Source organism: Vombatus ursinus, unplaced genomic scaffold (assembly GCF_900497805.2).
Source record: "Vombatus ursinus unplaced genomic scaffold, bare-nosed wombat genome assembly UNPS02014814.1, whole genome shotgun sequence".
Lineage (NCBI taxonomy): Eukaryota > Metazoa > Chordata > Mammalia > Diprotodontia > Vombatidae > Vombatus > Vombatus ursinus.
The window spans coordinates 12,397,207-12,413,469 of NW_020954592.1; the positions used below are offsets into that span (position 1 = coordinate 12,397,207).

General features: G+C 37.5%; 1 protein-coding gene across 5 annotated transcripts in view; it reads left to right on the forward strand.

Moving 5' to 3' along the window:
- Positions 1-16,263, forward strand: part of REPS2 (RALBP1 associated Eps domain containing 2) — a 256,055-nt gene that overhangs the window by 116,929 nt on the left and 122,863 nt on the right. For all 5 annotated transcript variants that reach the window (XM_027835347.1, XM_027835349.1, XM_027835351.1 and 2 more), the window contains exons 6-7: positions 8,109-8,247; positions 13,208-13,271. In XM_027835347.1, coding sequence (XP_027691148.1) covers positions 8,109-8,247; positions 13,208-13,271 — 203 coding nt within the window. The remainder of the gene's footprint in view (positions 1-8,108; positions 8,248-13,207; positions 13,272-16,263) is intronic.

Sequence of the window (16,263 nt, forward strand, 5' to 3'; positions counted from 1 at the left end):
TATATATATACACACATACACACACACACACATATATACATATATATACACACACGTAAAACATAGGTGTATCTGTATTATATATATAAAACATAGGTGTATATATGTAAAATTATTGCATGTATATACTTCTGTTTATCACTTCTTTCTCTGGATGCAGATAGCATCTTTCTTCATATGTTCTTTTATTTTTAATTTGTATATTTAAAATAGTCAAAATGACAGTTACATAAAGTCATTCTTAAAACAATATTGCAGTTATTGTATACAATGTTCTCTTGGTTCTGCTCACTTCGTTCTTTATCATTTTGTGCAAGTCTTCCCATGCGTTTCTAAGATCGTTGAGCTCATCATTTCTTATTGCATAGTATATTCCATGACAACCATATACCACAACTTATTCAGCCATTCCTCATTTTTAGCTAAATTTTGAAGAAAGTTAAGAATTCTAAGAGGCAGAGGTGAAGGAAGGAGTAGTACATTCAAAGCATGAGGAAAAACTGGTACAAAGTCACAAAGCAGGGGGATGGAATATTGTTTGTGAGGAAGAGAGAAAAGTCCAGTTTTGCTGAATCAGAATGCCTGAAGGGGAGAAATGTATAATAAGGCAGGACAGATAGAATAGAGTCAGGTGAAGAGTTTTAAGTGCCGAATAAAAATTTGGATTTGACTCTAGTGATAGTAGGGTGCCAGTACCCATTTACTCATGCTTCTCTCCTTACCCCAGTCCCAAATTTTCTCTACTTCACTCTTTCTATTGTACTGTTTCAAATCCATTTATCCTTGGATTCTTTCTCTTTCAACCCCTTTCACTTCCTGCCTCCAAGTGAAATCTGGTAGCAACTAGCTGACACCAATCTAGGTAGATAGAGTGCTGGGCTTAGCGTCTGGAAGACCAGAGTTCAAATCCAACTGTAGACAGTGACCCTGGGCAAGTCATTTAAACTCTGTATGCCTTGGTTTAATCAACTATAAAATGGGGAACATAATAGCATCTACCTCCTAGGGTTATGGTGAGCATCAAATGAGGTAATATTTGTAAAGCACTTAGTAGGTGCTTAAAGCAACACAGTAGGGGCTTAATAAATACATATGTATTTCTTTAATCCCTGCCCTCCTCCCCTTCTGACCCACAGGGAGTTGGCTATTCCTTGTTCCCCTTGTCCCTTTAAGATATGTGTTCTTTCATCATAATTTAGTAATATTTCCTCCTTTCAGTTTGATGCCATATTTTGCTCAGATCCTTGTTGCTGCCATCTACTGGCTCTCAGAACACTCCTCCATTTTCCTTAATGACTTCAACATCTGGCTTATGATTTTTCTCTCCATCCAGACTTTTCTAGCATCCTCAAGGGCTTAGATATTTACATCAACAACTCAATAACACTATTGTGTTTCAGTTTACAAACCTCCTCAACCACCATGGTCTCCATTTCTAATTTATCATAGCCATATCAAGTGTGATTGAACTTTGGATGTCTCCATCACCTGAAACTGGTCCATTCCCAAGATCTGAATTCTGAAGTTTTGCTCTTTGATGATGGTCTCTTACTCTTCCCCCTTCCTCACTGCCTCACTTTTACTAAGCCTGCTTTTCACTTTTGTTGTGATCTCTGATTCCCTTCTTCTCTTCTTCCCTTCTTCATACCACCCTCTCCTTCATCACGCCTATTCTGGCTTCTCTTTCGTCCCTTCGAATTCTTGGTACTATTCTAGGCCCCAAATAGTTAATATTTAGAGACCACAATGAGGTAGGTGGAAGGTAAAGAGATAATTGTTGCACTTTTTTGTCGGCAGCTTCTGTAGTAAAAAATTAGCTTGGCTTTTACTGATAAAAGCAAAGCAATTCTTACTTTGTTCAGGCTGCTAGCCCTTGTCAACTCCTGTACCCAGGTTTTATAGCATATGTGTGCGATTATGTAGCAGGCTTAACATTTTTGATAGCCAGCTCTCCAATGGGGACAGCCTGTTTCACTCTGGTGACTCACTGAACTGGACTTGATTCAAATGGGGTGAATGTGATTAAACCCCTTAGGCTTGGGTTACAAACAACTAATTGGCCATGTGGTGCCAGCCAGCTGTTTGGAGAACTGGAGGGAGATGAGTTTTGATCTGTGCCTACAAACAAGTCCCTCTAGAGGGTGCTTGACATCAGGCAATGGAGAGTGAAGTGTCCCATCCAGCCAGCTGCATCACCATTTTAGGATGTATACCCATCCTTCCATCTCTTGTGAGTTTATGGCTAGACAATGCGGTGACCAATCAGAGTCTTTCTGGAGACTCTGTTCCCTTCAGCATCTCTTCATTCCTCATTATCACTCTCCCAACACCTTGTTTTTTCACCTTGCGGTGCCTTCGTGCAGGGTCAATAGAGACATGGGATGGTAGAGATTCTTCTAACAGTGGAAAGGTTAGGCCTGGCTCAAAGGGTTAGGGGTGAGATAAATTTAGTGGGGTTAGTTGAAGAAACAGCAACAAATACATAGTGGTCAGCATCTAGTTTTTGACTCAGGTTAATGATTTCTTATCCTTTCCACTGCTTCTATTAATTTTAAAGACAAACTGACTTTCCCAGAATAACAGAATTTTTGTTGCTGATGGAAGAGTTTCTCTATGATGACTTAATCTTACTTTGTGTATTTTACAAAACAGAATTTTAAAGATACATGCAAATAAAGCAATAGCATTTATTTGTTATTTATATTTATTATTATAACATTATTAACATTTATTTACTTTGTAAAGGAAATCTAGATAATATGGAAACACACTATCAACTAGTGATGAATGTATCAAAAATATTATTTATTTTTAAAATCTATATATCACAATAACTAAGAGTTAAAAATATACTGGTCAGTAGAGAGTCCAAATACAGTATACTTGCATACCAAGCCCCAAGCCCCAAGCCCCAAATGAGATTGGCCAAGTGTAATTTGGAAATATGGAGTGGTCCAGTAAATACAATCCTAACCCTTTTGATTTCTTCCTTCTCCAGCTGCTTTTGAACTTAGTTTCCATAGCATGTAGTTCACACCTTATTTTATGTTGCTCTATCCTCTAATTATCTGCATTGTGCAATTTACTATTTTATTATAGAAGTACAGAATGCAGTTTATATGTTCATGCATAGTTCTCATTTGCAATACCTGTACCGATGTCTGTATATACACAGACGTATTATTGATTTGTTCACTGTTTCCTGGGCATATCTTCTCTCTAATACTACCTTTTAAGGGCCTTGTAGGCTGAAATTTCTCCTCGTACTTACTATTTTTATATCTTTTACAGCACTTAAATCAGTGATAGGGCATAGTAGGTAAGTGCTCAATAAATGTCTGATTGACATCAGTAGGAATACTGTGTAATTTTGAAAATAGCACGTAATTACTTTCTCAATGATTTTTTTCTTCCTTGTAGCAGTAGTCACCTGTTGTTTTGGTGATATATTGGAGTTTGCTCTTTTTTTTTTTTTAAAAACAAATGAATATAGACACTTTGGGAACAGAAAGTTTCATCCTCTTAGTGTGTGGAGGGGGCTGATATAAGCATCTTTCAGTTTGTGTAGAAACTTAGTTTTCCTGGTTTCTTACACAGAAAAAGTACAGCTTTTGACTAAGGACCTTGTTCTTAAAACAGAAAAAATGCTTACGAAGGCTAGGAAATAATGACTTTAGAATGCACAGGAACTTTGCTATGAGAATATTTGCTATAGATTTTGGTATGAGACCCCAAGATTCTTTAGTAACTGAAATTCCCCAAAGGGTTATATTAAAGAGTAATTTTTTTTGACTTGTAAAGAGGTCTCATGTCATGGATCTGAGGACAGTTTTCTACCATAGCTCTAAGGTAGCAATTTAAAGACTCCTTAAATTCAAAAGGACAAGATTCACTTTGTAGTTTGTGTAATTCAGTTGTGTTTAAGTCCTTTATTTTTTCTTTTTCTTTTTTGTTTGCCTCTTTTCAGGACAATAGGGACAATAAGGAAAAATCACCTTTTCAGTGAGTTTTAAAAAATGAATCTGCATTAAAAAATAGTCCGTTTTCCTAAAAGGAAAACTTGAAGCCCTAAAGATCTGAATTTGACTTCAATAAAAGTATAAGTTTGAATATCTTAAGTTCATGCACATCTAATTCCTCTGTGTCTGAAAAAGTAAGTCTTTCTCTGTGTGTGTGTATGTATACATACAGGCATATGCATACACGTGTGTATATATATGTATACGTGTGTGTGTATATCTATCTATCTATCTATCTATCTACCTATCTAGGGAGAGAGACAGCTGTGACTTAGAGTGATTTGAATGTTTTTTTTCCCTTCCAGATGTGTCTCTCTTTAGGAAAAAAAAAACCCTCAAAATTGGTACCAGTTTTTGGATATTTCTGTCCATCCAACACAACCGCAGGAGATGAGGCTGAATTAGAAAGCGTTTTGGTTGCAAGGAGGAATAAACCTTTTCCAGAATCAGCTTTGACAGGAAGGCCAGAGCATAGTGCTAATTTAGGGGCAGATTGCTGTTGCAATGCATGTAGGTCTTTAGACCTTAGAAGTCTTTGTGGCCTCCGGGCCTCTTGGAGAATACTAACCAATCAGCCAGCCAACTTGGCAGATGAAGAGTATTTGGGGAGCTGTCCCACAGCTGGAATCCTTCCATGGGTGCCAGCCAACTCACTTTTATTATTTCTGCAATTTCCATCCCTGAGTATATAACACATTTCCTAGTAAGTAGCCATTCAGGACAATGTGGAAGCCCTGGTTGCATTTGTACTTCTGGTTAGATCAATAACTTTTGATATTTCCCTTTTAAAGTCAATTAGCCTTAATTTCTAGTGAATAGCAAATTGTTGTTTCCAGGATCTTCCACCTCTTCACCTAGTCAGTCAATTTATAGGTAAATACCTGCAAATAAACATAGATTTTGGCAGTTAGGATTTGAATCCAGGGCCTCTGGCAACAAATCCAGCAGTCTCTTAAAACTATTTTTTCTTTGTTACCAAAAATGTAAACAAACCTGTCGACCAATTGGAATAATTCATTCATCTAAAAGGGAGCTTGATGTAGTAGGAAGAATACTTGATTAGAAGTCAGAAAACCTGAGTTTTAATCTCTCCCCTGACATTAACTCATTGTGTGACTTAACCTTTCTGAAGCTTTGTTTTTCTCACTTATAAAATGAGGTGGAGTGGGGTTCATTAGATAACCTCTAAGATCTTTTTTACTTCTTACAATCTTTGAATAAAAATTTCAGAATGCCTACTATGTGTTCTAGTACTGTGTTAAGTGCTATGGAGGAAACCTAGAAGAAGTATATAGTATTGCCCTTGCCTTCAAGGAACTAACACAATAAAACAATTAGAGGGTAATTAAATGTTAATGTGTTTGTGTAGATCATGAATTCCAAGAAGGGAGGGTTAAAGTGGATTGGAGTAGTCAGAGAATACCTCATGGCAAAGGTAGACCTTGAGTCAAATCTTGAAGGTGGGTATTCTGGTCTTGGGAGCAGCATGAGTTAAAGGTGTGGAGTAGAAATTAATATGGTTTTGTGTGCTGGGTAGATCATTAGGAGACTCACCTGACTAGAACCGAGTGGTCATACTGTATAGTTGGGCTGTGTGGCCACTGAGATTACTTTTGTTGTTGAGTCCTTTCACTCACGTCTGACTTGGGGTTTTCTTGGTAAAGATACTGGAGTGGTTTGGCATTTCCTTCTCCCGCTCATTTTCCAGATGAGGAAACTGAGGCAAATAGGGTGAAGTGACTTGCCCAGGATCACACAGCTAGTAAGTGTCTGAGGCCGGATTTGAACTTACGAAGATGAATCTTCTTGATTCCAATCCCAGTGTTCCTGTTTACAGGAGATAAGGCATAAGAAAGGAAGAATCTTATTCTTATTTCTAGACAGGGAGGCAGAAGAAAAGTGAGGGTCTAAGCCAAAGCCAACAACACAGAAAAGAAGCAGCAGCCCAGTATGCAGCATCAACAGTTTTGAGTTGATGAGTAAAGGAGTGGAGCTTTAGATTAAAGGTGGTATCTCAGCCCTCTCGGAATGTTCATCTGTTTAATTAATATCTTATCACTTCTTCTAGAGTTATATTCTCCTTGATCTGACACACATAAAGGCTTGCTGCTGTTTATCTCTTTCACCTGTTAGTATCAGAAGTATTGAATTCACTCTAGGGTCAAGGTCACTGGTAGTTTCATACATCACAGCCCAGCTAGCCTTCCATCCATGTGGGCAGCATGCAGGACTGTTCTGTGTGATGTTCCACATCTGGAATCTTGGTCATGCATCTGGTTCACTTCAGGCAGTGCTCTGCCAGAGAATGCTTTATGAGATTCTTGGGGCACATTTGGATACAACATGGTGGTAAGCTGCCATATGTGCAGAAGATTCACTTGGCCTAGGTTCTCATTCTTGAATCCTCCCTAACCCCAATCCCTATTTGCTACATGCTTCAGGTAGGTGATATAGTGGATAGAGTGCTGGGCTGGGAGTCCAGAGCATCTGAGTTTCAAATCCTGTCTCAGCCATTTGGTAGTTGTGTGACCCATGGGCAAGTCATTTAACCTCTGCCTCAGTTTCCTCATCTGTAAAATAGGGATAATAGTAGCACCTATATGGGTTTGGCAGCTAGGTGGCAAAGTGGATAGAGTGGTAGGCCTAGAGTCAGGAAGACTCATCTTCCTGAGTTCAAATCTGGTCTTAGACACTTCCTAGCTGTGTGACCTTGGGCAAGTCACTTAACTCTGTTTGCTTCAGTTTCCTCATCTATAAAATGAATTGGAGAAGGAAATTGCAAACCACTACAGTATCTTTGCCCAGAAAACCCCAAATGAGGTCACAAAAAGTCAGACATGACTGAAATGACGAACAACAGCAAAAAAACCCAGGATAGTTATGAGAATAAAATGTGATATTTGTAAAGCACCTAACATAGTATCCGACACATAGAAAGTGCTTTGTAACTGTTGGTTTCTCTCTGTCTCAAAAAACCTGCCACTTACTAGCTATGGGTAAGTCATTTAACATTTCTCAGTTTCTATTTCCCCATCTGTTAAATGGGGATAATAATAGCGTATATCTCATATGATTTTTGTGATTATCACTTGAAGTTATATATATATATAAATCTTTGCAAACCTTAAAGTGCTAAATAAACGCTATTATTATTATTATTAATTTCTTATGTGTAAAAGAAGGTCCTAGGTTACTTTACCACTTCCTTTTTCTGAGTTATAGCATGGTGGAGTGTGAAGGGTGCTGAATTTGGGTTTAGGAGATTTCAGTTTGAATCCTGGTTCTGATATGAACTGTATGACTATTTCTGACTATATTACTTTACTTTTTTGAGCTTCAGTTTCCTCACCTATAAAAATAAGGTTAATAAATAATATCTATCTATCTACCTATCTATCTAGGGGGAGAGAGAGAGAGATTATATATAAATTTATACCTTTTGAGAATAAAGTGCTATATAAAATTGTTTTTATTATTGCCTCATAAGAATGTTATGAGGCTGAATAGAATAATTCAGCATAAATATATGCCAAACTTTAAGAGTATATGATATGCAAAAATAAAAATATATTTAAAAATTAGTAAAGAATGGTTATTTGTTTCATAGTAGGATTCACTACATGGTTCCTTTAAAGAGCAAGTTGCTACCATCCATTTACACTTATCTGATATCCACACAATTGATAACATATATGTTATAGAAAGTGAAGTACACTTTGATATAAGATGCTCTCAATTTTCCCCATTCTCTCTGCTTTTCAATGGTAGAATGGAAAGAACACTGACTGGAGTCAGAGGACCTGGGTTCAAATCCTGCCTCTGTTGCTCACTACCTGTGTGACCTTGGGCAAGTTACTTAACCTTCCTAGGCCTCATTTTCCTCAACCGTTAAAGGAAGTGGTTGGACTTGATGACTGAGATTCCTTCCAGGCCTAGATTGATGATCCTGCTTGTGGCTTCTTGGGGAGGGGAAGTACTCTTTATCTTGTCCTGTGTCATGAGGGTTCTACTCCCACAACCCATGCATATAAACAATTAAAAAAATCTTCAGCCCAGTAAAGTCAGGTTCTCACTTAATTTTGTTTTAAGTCCCTTTCAGTAGAACGAGAACCCCAGGAGAGCAACAGTAATTATCCAGATGACCCATGGAGAATAACAGAAGAACAGCGAGAGTACTACATCAATCAATTCAAATCCCTTCAACCTGACCTGAGTTCCTTCATTTCAGGTAATGATTCTTCTGGAGAGAAGACTTGGAGGTCCCTTTGTACTTCCTTGTTCTAACAGGAATGCAAAGTAAACTCATTAAGGTCTCCAGAAGCAGGTCAAACGGAGAGCTTATGGCAAGCTCCTGTTTTTTTGCTTTTGTTTTTGTTTTTGGTAGTCTTTTCCCTTGTGTGACTTAATTATTTTACAACTATAAAAAATGAGGAAAAACAGCAGAAATCACATCCAACTGGACAAAACCTACTTCAGTTTCAAAGGGATTAAGTGGAAGCTGGAGGGGACTTGTCCCCTACATTAAATACTGATTGAAATCATCTCTGATGTCAACATTCATGATTTCTAAAAGATGTTTAATTGCTTAAGAGTAGCAACAATAGTAATAGTAATTATAGCTTATGCTTTACATTTTCCCAAACTCTTCACATCTGTTATCTTTTTAAAAATATTTAAAGGACTTTCCCTCCCCTTCACGCCCCCAAATTATAATGTATAAACAGTTATTGCTACAATTTTTGAGAAAAAGAATGTTTGTTGGGTCTTCTCAAGTTACATTCCATCGATGCAGCTTGGATCAGTCTCATGTTCCTAATGTTCTTTGCTCAGATCTTTCTTATCTAATCTTTTGTTTCTTAAATTAATTTTTTTTCAATTAACCAGCATTTATTTTCTTTCCCTTTTCCTGTTGGGGGGAAAACCCAAAACCTTTTCACAAGTATGCATAGTTAAGCAAAACAAATTCCTTTGTTGGCCATGCTGAAAAAATGTCTTTATCCTTTAATCTTCCTAAGAGAAAATGGAAAAAAAAAGTATGAAAATGGTCGTAAAAAAAGACCAGTAAGATATAAACCCTCAAGTTTGTGCCTCAGTAGCATCCTTTCTGAGTTAATTTTAGGAGCTTGTCATCCTACTGGGTATGGCTTTGAGGCTTTGAGGTCAAGAAAGGATATTGTGTATCCACCAATAAGGTTTCTTTTGGTAGTGCTACACCCTCATTGAAGGAGATATCTTTACTTTCCTCTGCGGGGACATATCTTCCTAGGACAACAAAATAAGCTTTGAACAGAACTGATGACTGAAGCAGGGCAGTACAATGAGTGCTGTGTTTGTGAAGCATGGTAATTAGCTTGAATTAATTATGGATTGATTTGAGGTGACCAGATACCTTAAAGTGCTCTTTAAGCCTAGTTTCTTGCCTTGAAATGCAAATTACTTGTGTATATTGGAGAGACTTCCTGGCTTAGTGGCTCCAGAACTGTTCTTGGAGTCAGGAAGATGTGGATTTGAATGCTGCCTTTGACATAGACTAGCTGGAAGACTTGGGCAGTTCATTTAATTCCCAGTGGCCTAGGTAAATTATGAACAAAGTTGTAGATGAGTTGCCTTTCTGCACAGGTGATGAAAGTTCCGTCATGGAAAGTTCCTTACAGATATGAAATCAAATAAGAAAAACAAAACCAAAAAATGAATACCACTTTCTCTTTAATCTTTACACTTACTTCTCTGATAACTCCTCTTAGCGTTGTCTTTCTTGTCCATCCCCTTAAATGTATCAGGCCCCCAATACTCTGTCCTTAGCCCCTTCCACTTCTCCTTCCATTCTTCTCTCCGTCCTCCTCCTCTTTCTCCTCTTTCACCTCTTGTCATTCCATCTCCTGCCATGACTTCATTGAACACTTATGTAGAGTTGACTGCAAGACTCCAAGTTTGACTCCAAGTTTATTTCCAACCCTGACCTGTTTCTTGAGTTCTAATCCTACTCCTCTAACTGCTTGATAGACATCCCTCCATGAATGTCCCATTGGCACCTGAAGCTTAATATATCAGTGACTGAACTGAATTTCCCCCTTAAATCTACCTGTTCCCCCTCCCCCAACTTAACTATTTCCCTTAATGACACCTCCCATTTTCCTCATCATCCATACTCAGAATTATCATTGAATCTTCCCTCTTCATTTTCCCCAATATCCAATTAGTTCCCAAGCCTTGCTGATTTTTCTGCCACGATTTCTCTCACATCTTTCTTCTCCTTCTATTCCCATTGCCACCACTTCTAGTTTAGGCCTTTTGGCATTTTGCTTGGACTGTTAGAATTGCTTTCTGACTAGTTTCCTTGCTTCCATTCTCTCTACAATCCACTGCTAGTTTATAATCTTGTAGGGAAGATAAGGCATCCTAACAAATAAATGCAAATTAGGATATAAGTATAAAGCCAAGGCATAAAGAGAGAGAATACTTATGATACTTAATATAGGCAGGAAGCACGGAAATGAATTTAGGTTGACTACTGATGTGCATGTGGCTTCCCCCTGCCTCCCAGACTCAGTCTGGCCCTGGTGTCTGTGGCTGTAGGCCAGCATTGGCCCAATCACTTTCCAGAGGTGGCTGGGACCCAAGCATGCTTATAAGCAGGAAAGACAGAGGTACACAACTAAGTGGAGCTAGGGAGAAAGAAGAGGAGGAAGAGAAAGACAGTAGTCTAGGGGAGAGTACCATATAATTATTAAGCAATTATTTTCTTGTGTGGCTGAAATTGGCTTTTAAAGAATTTCTTAAGGGAGTTCCAAAAGAATAATTGCAAAATATTTTGAGAAAGGTGACTTCTTAGAAGGAGAGCACCAATGTGAAGATGCATGTTCCACACAGTGTAGTAGGTCCTTGTGAAGGATGATTCTAGTGAGAAAGTGCTGCTGTAGTGACAGTGGCAATCCATCATATAGAGAACCAGCATGTGACAGTGGAATTCAGGAAGACTTCGGTACAAATCCCACCTCCTGACAGTTGATAGTTGTGTGAATATAGGCATGACCCCTGTGAACCTCAGTTTCCTCATCAGTGAAATGGGAATAATACAGCATTTTGTTCTTAAGTTCAGGTGAGAGAGTGAAAATTAAAAGCTTTAAAGCATGATTAAATGGCAGTTACAATAAATCAGTGTGTAACTCTTGTGGCTGAAATAGACTTGATTTTGTGGATTCATCCTCAGTCAATGCTGTTTGGTCTTGATTTGACTAGTTCTCAAGTTGAAGATTTGAGGCTTTTTGGCACTGCGGGATAGGAAACAGAAGATTGATCATTTAGAGGGAGTAAGGTTTGGTTCATGTATTTTAAAGCCAAGAATACCTTGTACAATATCAGAGTACAAGGAGGGAAGAGGGAAAGGGAATAAGCATTATGCTAGGCAATGTGCTAAATGCTTTACAAATATTATCTCATTTGATCCTCCCAACAGCCCTTTGAGTTAGATGCTATTGTTATCACCATTTTTACAATTAAGGAAACTGAAGCAAACAGGGTAAGTGACTTGCTCAGGGCCACTTAGAGTACAAGATGAAGCTTTTAATGTCAACAATTCAGGAAAATAGAAGGAAGACTTTCTGATTTCTAACACAGAAGAACTATTAACTTGTTCTCTAAATAGTGCTTTTGCTCACTGAAGGGATATTTGCAAGTAGTAAAAAAAAAAGAAAGTTAAAAAATACTTCTTTGGGTAGGTTTCTCAAAAAGCTATCAAATGGCCCTGTGTCCCGAAAGGTCTCCTTAAGTGATGCTGGCCAAACATACCCAGAGAGACTTTTCTTAATCCCATGACCCTGGTGCACTTTCATCTTTGGAAGCGTTATAATATCAATAAGGTAATGGGGCAGCTAGGTGGCACAGTGGATAGACCTTTGGCCTTAGAGTCAGGAGGACCTGAGTTCAAATCCAGCCTCAGACACTTGATATTTACTAGCTGTGTGACTCTGGGCAAGTCACTTAACCCCAATTGCCTCACCAAAAAACACACATATACATATATGTATATATATGTATGTATGTATATGTATATATACATATATGTATATATGTATAAATAAAGTAAGAATTTCAGAGAAGTCAGGCAAGACCTTATTCAGTAAATCAATCCTTCATAATAAAAAAGTCTTGAATAGTCATTTTTTAGCCCTTTTTAAACATATGCACTTTAGAGAATTTTATTCTTTATATTGTATAACACTATCTCCATTAATAAAATAGTTTGAGTATGGCATTTGGGGTCATATTTATTAAAAGTTAGTAAGTCCGTGGTAAGGACTGTAACTCTGTATTATAGCTTTTTTATGGGAATGAGTGGGAGAGGGAATCAGGTTTAACTTACATAATTTTGAATTATTTTAAAATTTAAATTTGAATATATATAAATATATATATATATAATGTTTTAATTACCTATGTGTGTGTGTATGTGTGTATTTTTTAGGAGTTTAACTTAGTACAGTAGTGCTCAAACTCTTAGATATCAGGACATTTTTACACTTTTACAAATTATTGAGAAGGCAGCTAGGATAGAGTAGACAGAGCGGACAGAGCACCGGCCCTGGATTCAGGAGGACCTATGTTCAAATCTGGCATCAGACACATAACACTCACTAGCTGTGTGACCCTGGGCAAGTCACTTAACCCCAATCGCCTCACAAAAAAAAAAAAATTGTTGAGGATCCCAAAGAGCTTTGGTATATGTGGGTTATACCTATTGATATTTATCATATTAGAAATTAAAACTGATAAAATTTTAAAATATTTTTCATGCATTGAAATTTTTTACGCATTGAAATTTTTATACATTATGTTTTTTAATGCAATGAAAACTATGATTCTGAAAAGGGGCCCATAGGCTTCACCAGACTCACTGCCCAAGGGGTCCATGACACAAAACAAGATGAAGAGCCAGCATATTCTGACATCTAGCCATATTCTTTTAACTGTAGGAAGTCTTTTGTTGGCCTAATTACTCTCTACCAGGGTGTTAAAGTTTGAGAAAGGCAGATTTCACCTCTGTTCATGGGAGTGCTTGTTGAATTCAAGATGGGAAGTGCCATGCAAACTGATGCAAACAAACATTAATGCTGTGTCAGACCATTGTCTGACACATTGACAATAAGTCAGTCGACTTATTGTTTAAGGAGTGTGATTTTTTTTTATAGGTTCCCTGGCAAAGAACTTTTTCACCAAATCCAAGTTGACTATTCCAGAGCTTTCTTACATATGGTAAGTAAAACAGAACCATTAGTCTTTTAAGCTGCTTAATCAGTTCTCTTTTTAAATGCAGATATCTTAACAGGCTTTCTTAATAGGCTGAAAGGTTACTATTTTAAAGTAACTTTAAAATTTTATTTAAATGCTTAATATTTAAAATAACTTCAAAAATATTGTTCTGTCATCAAAATTGCACTTACTAGCTATGTGACTCATGACAAGTCACTTAATCCTTTTGCTTCAGTTTCCTCATTTGTAAAATGAGAAGATTGGCTTCTGAGGTCCTTTCTGGCTCTACATCTGTGATTCTGTGATCAGATTTTCCACACTAATCATTAGAGGATGTATCAGAAGTTCTATCTGGTTTATTACCTTCCAAATATTTCACCTTTCCAGTGAGTCACCTAAAGAACTAGTTAAATCCACGTCTATATATGACAGGCTGATGGGTAAGTCAAGTAATGGCTTGCAGTGATAAAGTTTAATTTAAAATATTTTAGCTGTATCTGATCTCTGCATATCTGACTTGTGTTTTGTCAGATAAGCCCTAATTAATACCTAACATTTAATAAGTACAGCTGTGGAATTCATCAGCACTTTACTAACAAGCCATCTGATTTTGCTTTTGATGAGCTTGTTTCAAGAATGGTGCAGATGGCCCAATTTGCATTTATGAGAACCATTTGGTTCTTGTGTAAACCTCACTGCACTGTGTGGACCAGTATCTTGCTTCAGGCTGGGAAGAGTACCAAAAAACTATTCTAAACATAAAAAAAAAATTGCTGATTAAATACATGTAAGGCATTCTTTTTAATGATGAAAGGTTAGGTTCTTTTTTACTTTGTTTTAATTATTGGGTAAAACTGCTTGCCATCTTTGTGAGTTCATCTATTTGGTGACCATGGACAGTATTGTCAATGACATTTGTGCCTTCTAAAGTCTCTCAGATTCCAAAACTGTATTTATAATCAGTCTACTCTGATACTAAAACCTGAGAGGAACTGTAGAACCCCTCCCTTTCTTGTCTTAGCCCAGTGCAGTGGAAGCTAAAGTCAGTCAGTCAATAAACATTTCTTTTGATGAGCAATCAGGGTTAAGTGACTTGCGCAGGGTCACACAGCTAGTAATAAACATTTCTTAAACGCCTGCTGTGATAGGCACTATGCTATCACTTTGTATTATATGATGTATTTATATTATACTATTATATTTATGTACTATTATATGTATTATCTTATTACATGTATATAATATTATTTGTATTATACTGTTATCTGTATGTACTATTACCTGCATTATGCTAATACATGTATATAATATATGTATTCTAAAGGTGATATCTTTGACTTTTTATTGAGTAGTTTCAATGGAGTACAGGAGAAAAGTCACTGCATCTTTGTCCCGATAGATGACATCTCAGATTATCCTTTGACAAGCATATGGTTTCACTAAAGATGATGTATAAGACAAAAACAACATAGAATTTACTTTAGATTTTCCTTAAATAAGACCTTCTTTTTCAATACAATTAAGAGTACATATTATCTTTCTTTTATACTTGTCCTGATATCTTCCCATGCACTTAAAAAGCTGATTGAGCTGGGAATGGGGATGAGGAGAGGAAGGGTTGAGCTTATGGGGGTGTTAGTATTTGGACAAGTAAGTTTCATTTGTTGTGACTATATAAGACCCTGAATGCCCAGGAATTGCCCATTCATTGTGAAGCAATAGTTGAAAACAAACTAAATTTCTCAAGATAGTGCTTTTGTTTCTGTCTGACTTACCTAGCACCATCCTTTCCTCCCTTTAATAAAAAGATTTGTTCTGTAAAACTTGGACTCAGTCAAAAGGCTGTACTCAAGGACCTAGAAGGCCACATGTGGCCTTGAGATCTCAGGTTCCCCACCTCTGCTAATCCATTTGAATAATTGTTAGGCATACTCCTTTACCCTACCTGCTAATCATTTTACTCTGGCAAATATAGCACAGTACCTGAAACACTTAACAAATGATTGTTGATTGATTTATTAATAGGAGGGAGTGTTTAAAGAAATTAGAGCTAGAAAAGACTAGATAACTTGTCTTTCAATCAGTTCAAGATTGTTGGTCCACTTGGCTCTTTCTAGTCTAGGTGTAAGTGGTCCTGAGGATGGGCAGTTAAGTGACTTGCCTAGGGTCACATAGCTAGTAAGTATGTGAGGCCATATTTGAACTCAAGTCCTCCTGACTTCAGAACCAGTGCTTTTTCTACTGTACCACCTAGCTGCCCAGATAAAGTTTATGGATGGAATGTGTACTTTAAATCTGATGATCTCAATCCCTCCACAATAAAAGGTGGTCTTCATGAGTTGCTTTCTTCCCTTGTCCCCTGAATCATTCATCTGGTGGTCATCCTTCAGGTGGTACTTAGGCTGGACTAGGATGGCAAATAGTCCCTCCATCATCTGGCCTGTATTTGTGTTTGAATCACCCAAAGCTTGTATTCCACTTGGGGAACATTGGGCCATCATTCATGAGGCAGGAGGAGAGGACTTGGATGGCATTTGCCCAGAAAACAAAAGAAAGAACAAAATAAGAAATATTGCAACCCACCTCTTAATCTTTTTCACTCTCAGTATCCTGCCAAGTTCAAGTTCATAGTACCATGCTTTTAACTTTACTGGGTATAAGGCCTTTCCTCCAAGTGGGAAAAGGAAATTTTTTTTCCCCTTCTGTTCTCACCAAGCATTAGAAAGTCTGAGGAGACACTGTGTAGTGCACTGGTGGGATCCCAGGGGTTGAGCTTAACTTCTGAACCAGTTTGAGATTGCTGCTAGTTCAGGTCTTCACGCAATGAAAATCCAGCCAATGTGTGTTGTCTTCAGACTGACGGAAGATTCACTGACTGTGGACTGAGGGCCACTCTTCTCTTTGCAGCTTCTTCGTTTGCAAATTTAGAATAATAAAACTTTCTAGGGCCTTTGCGGACTTACTAATTAGTGCCTATTAGATATAAATTACTGTG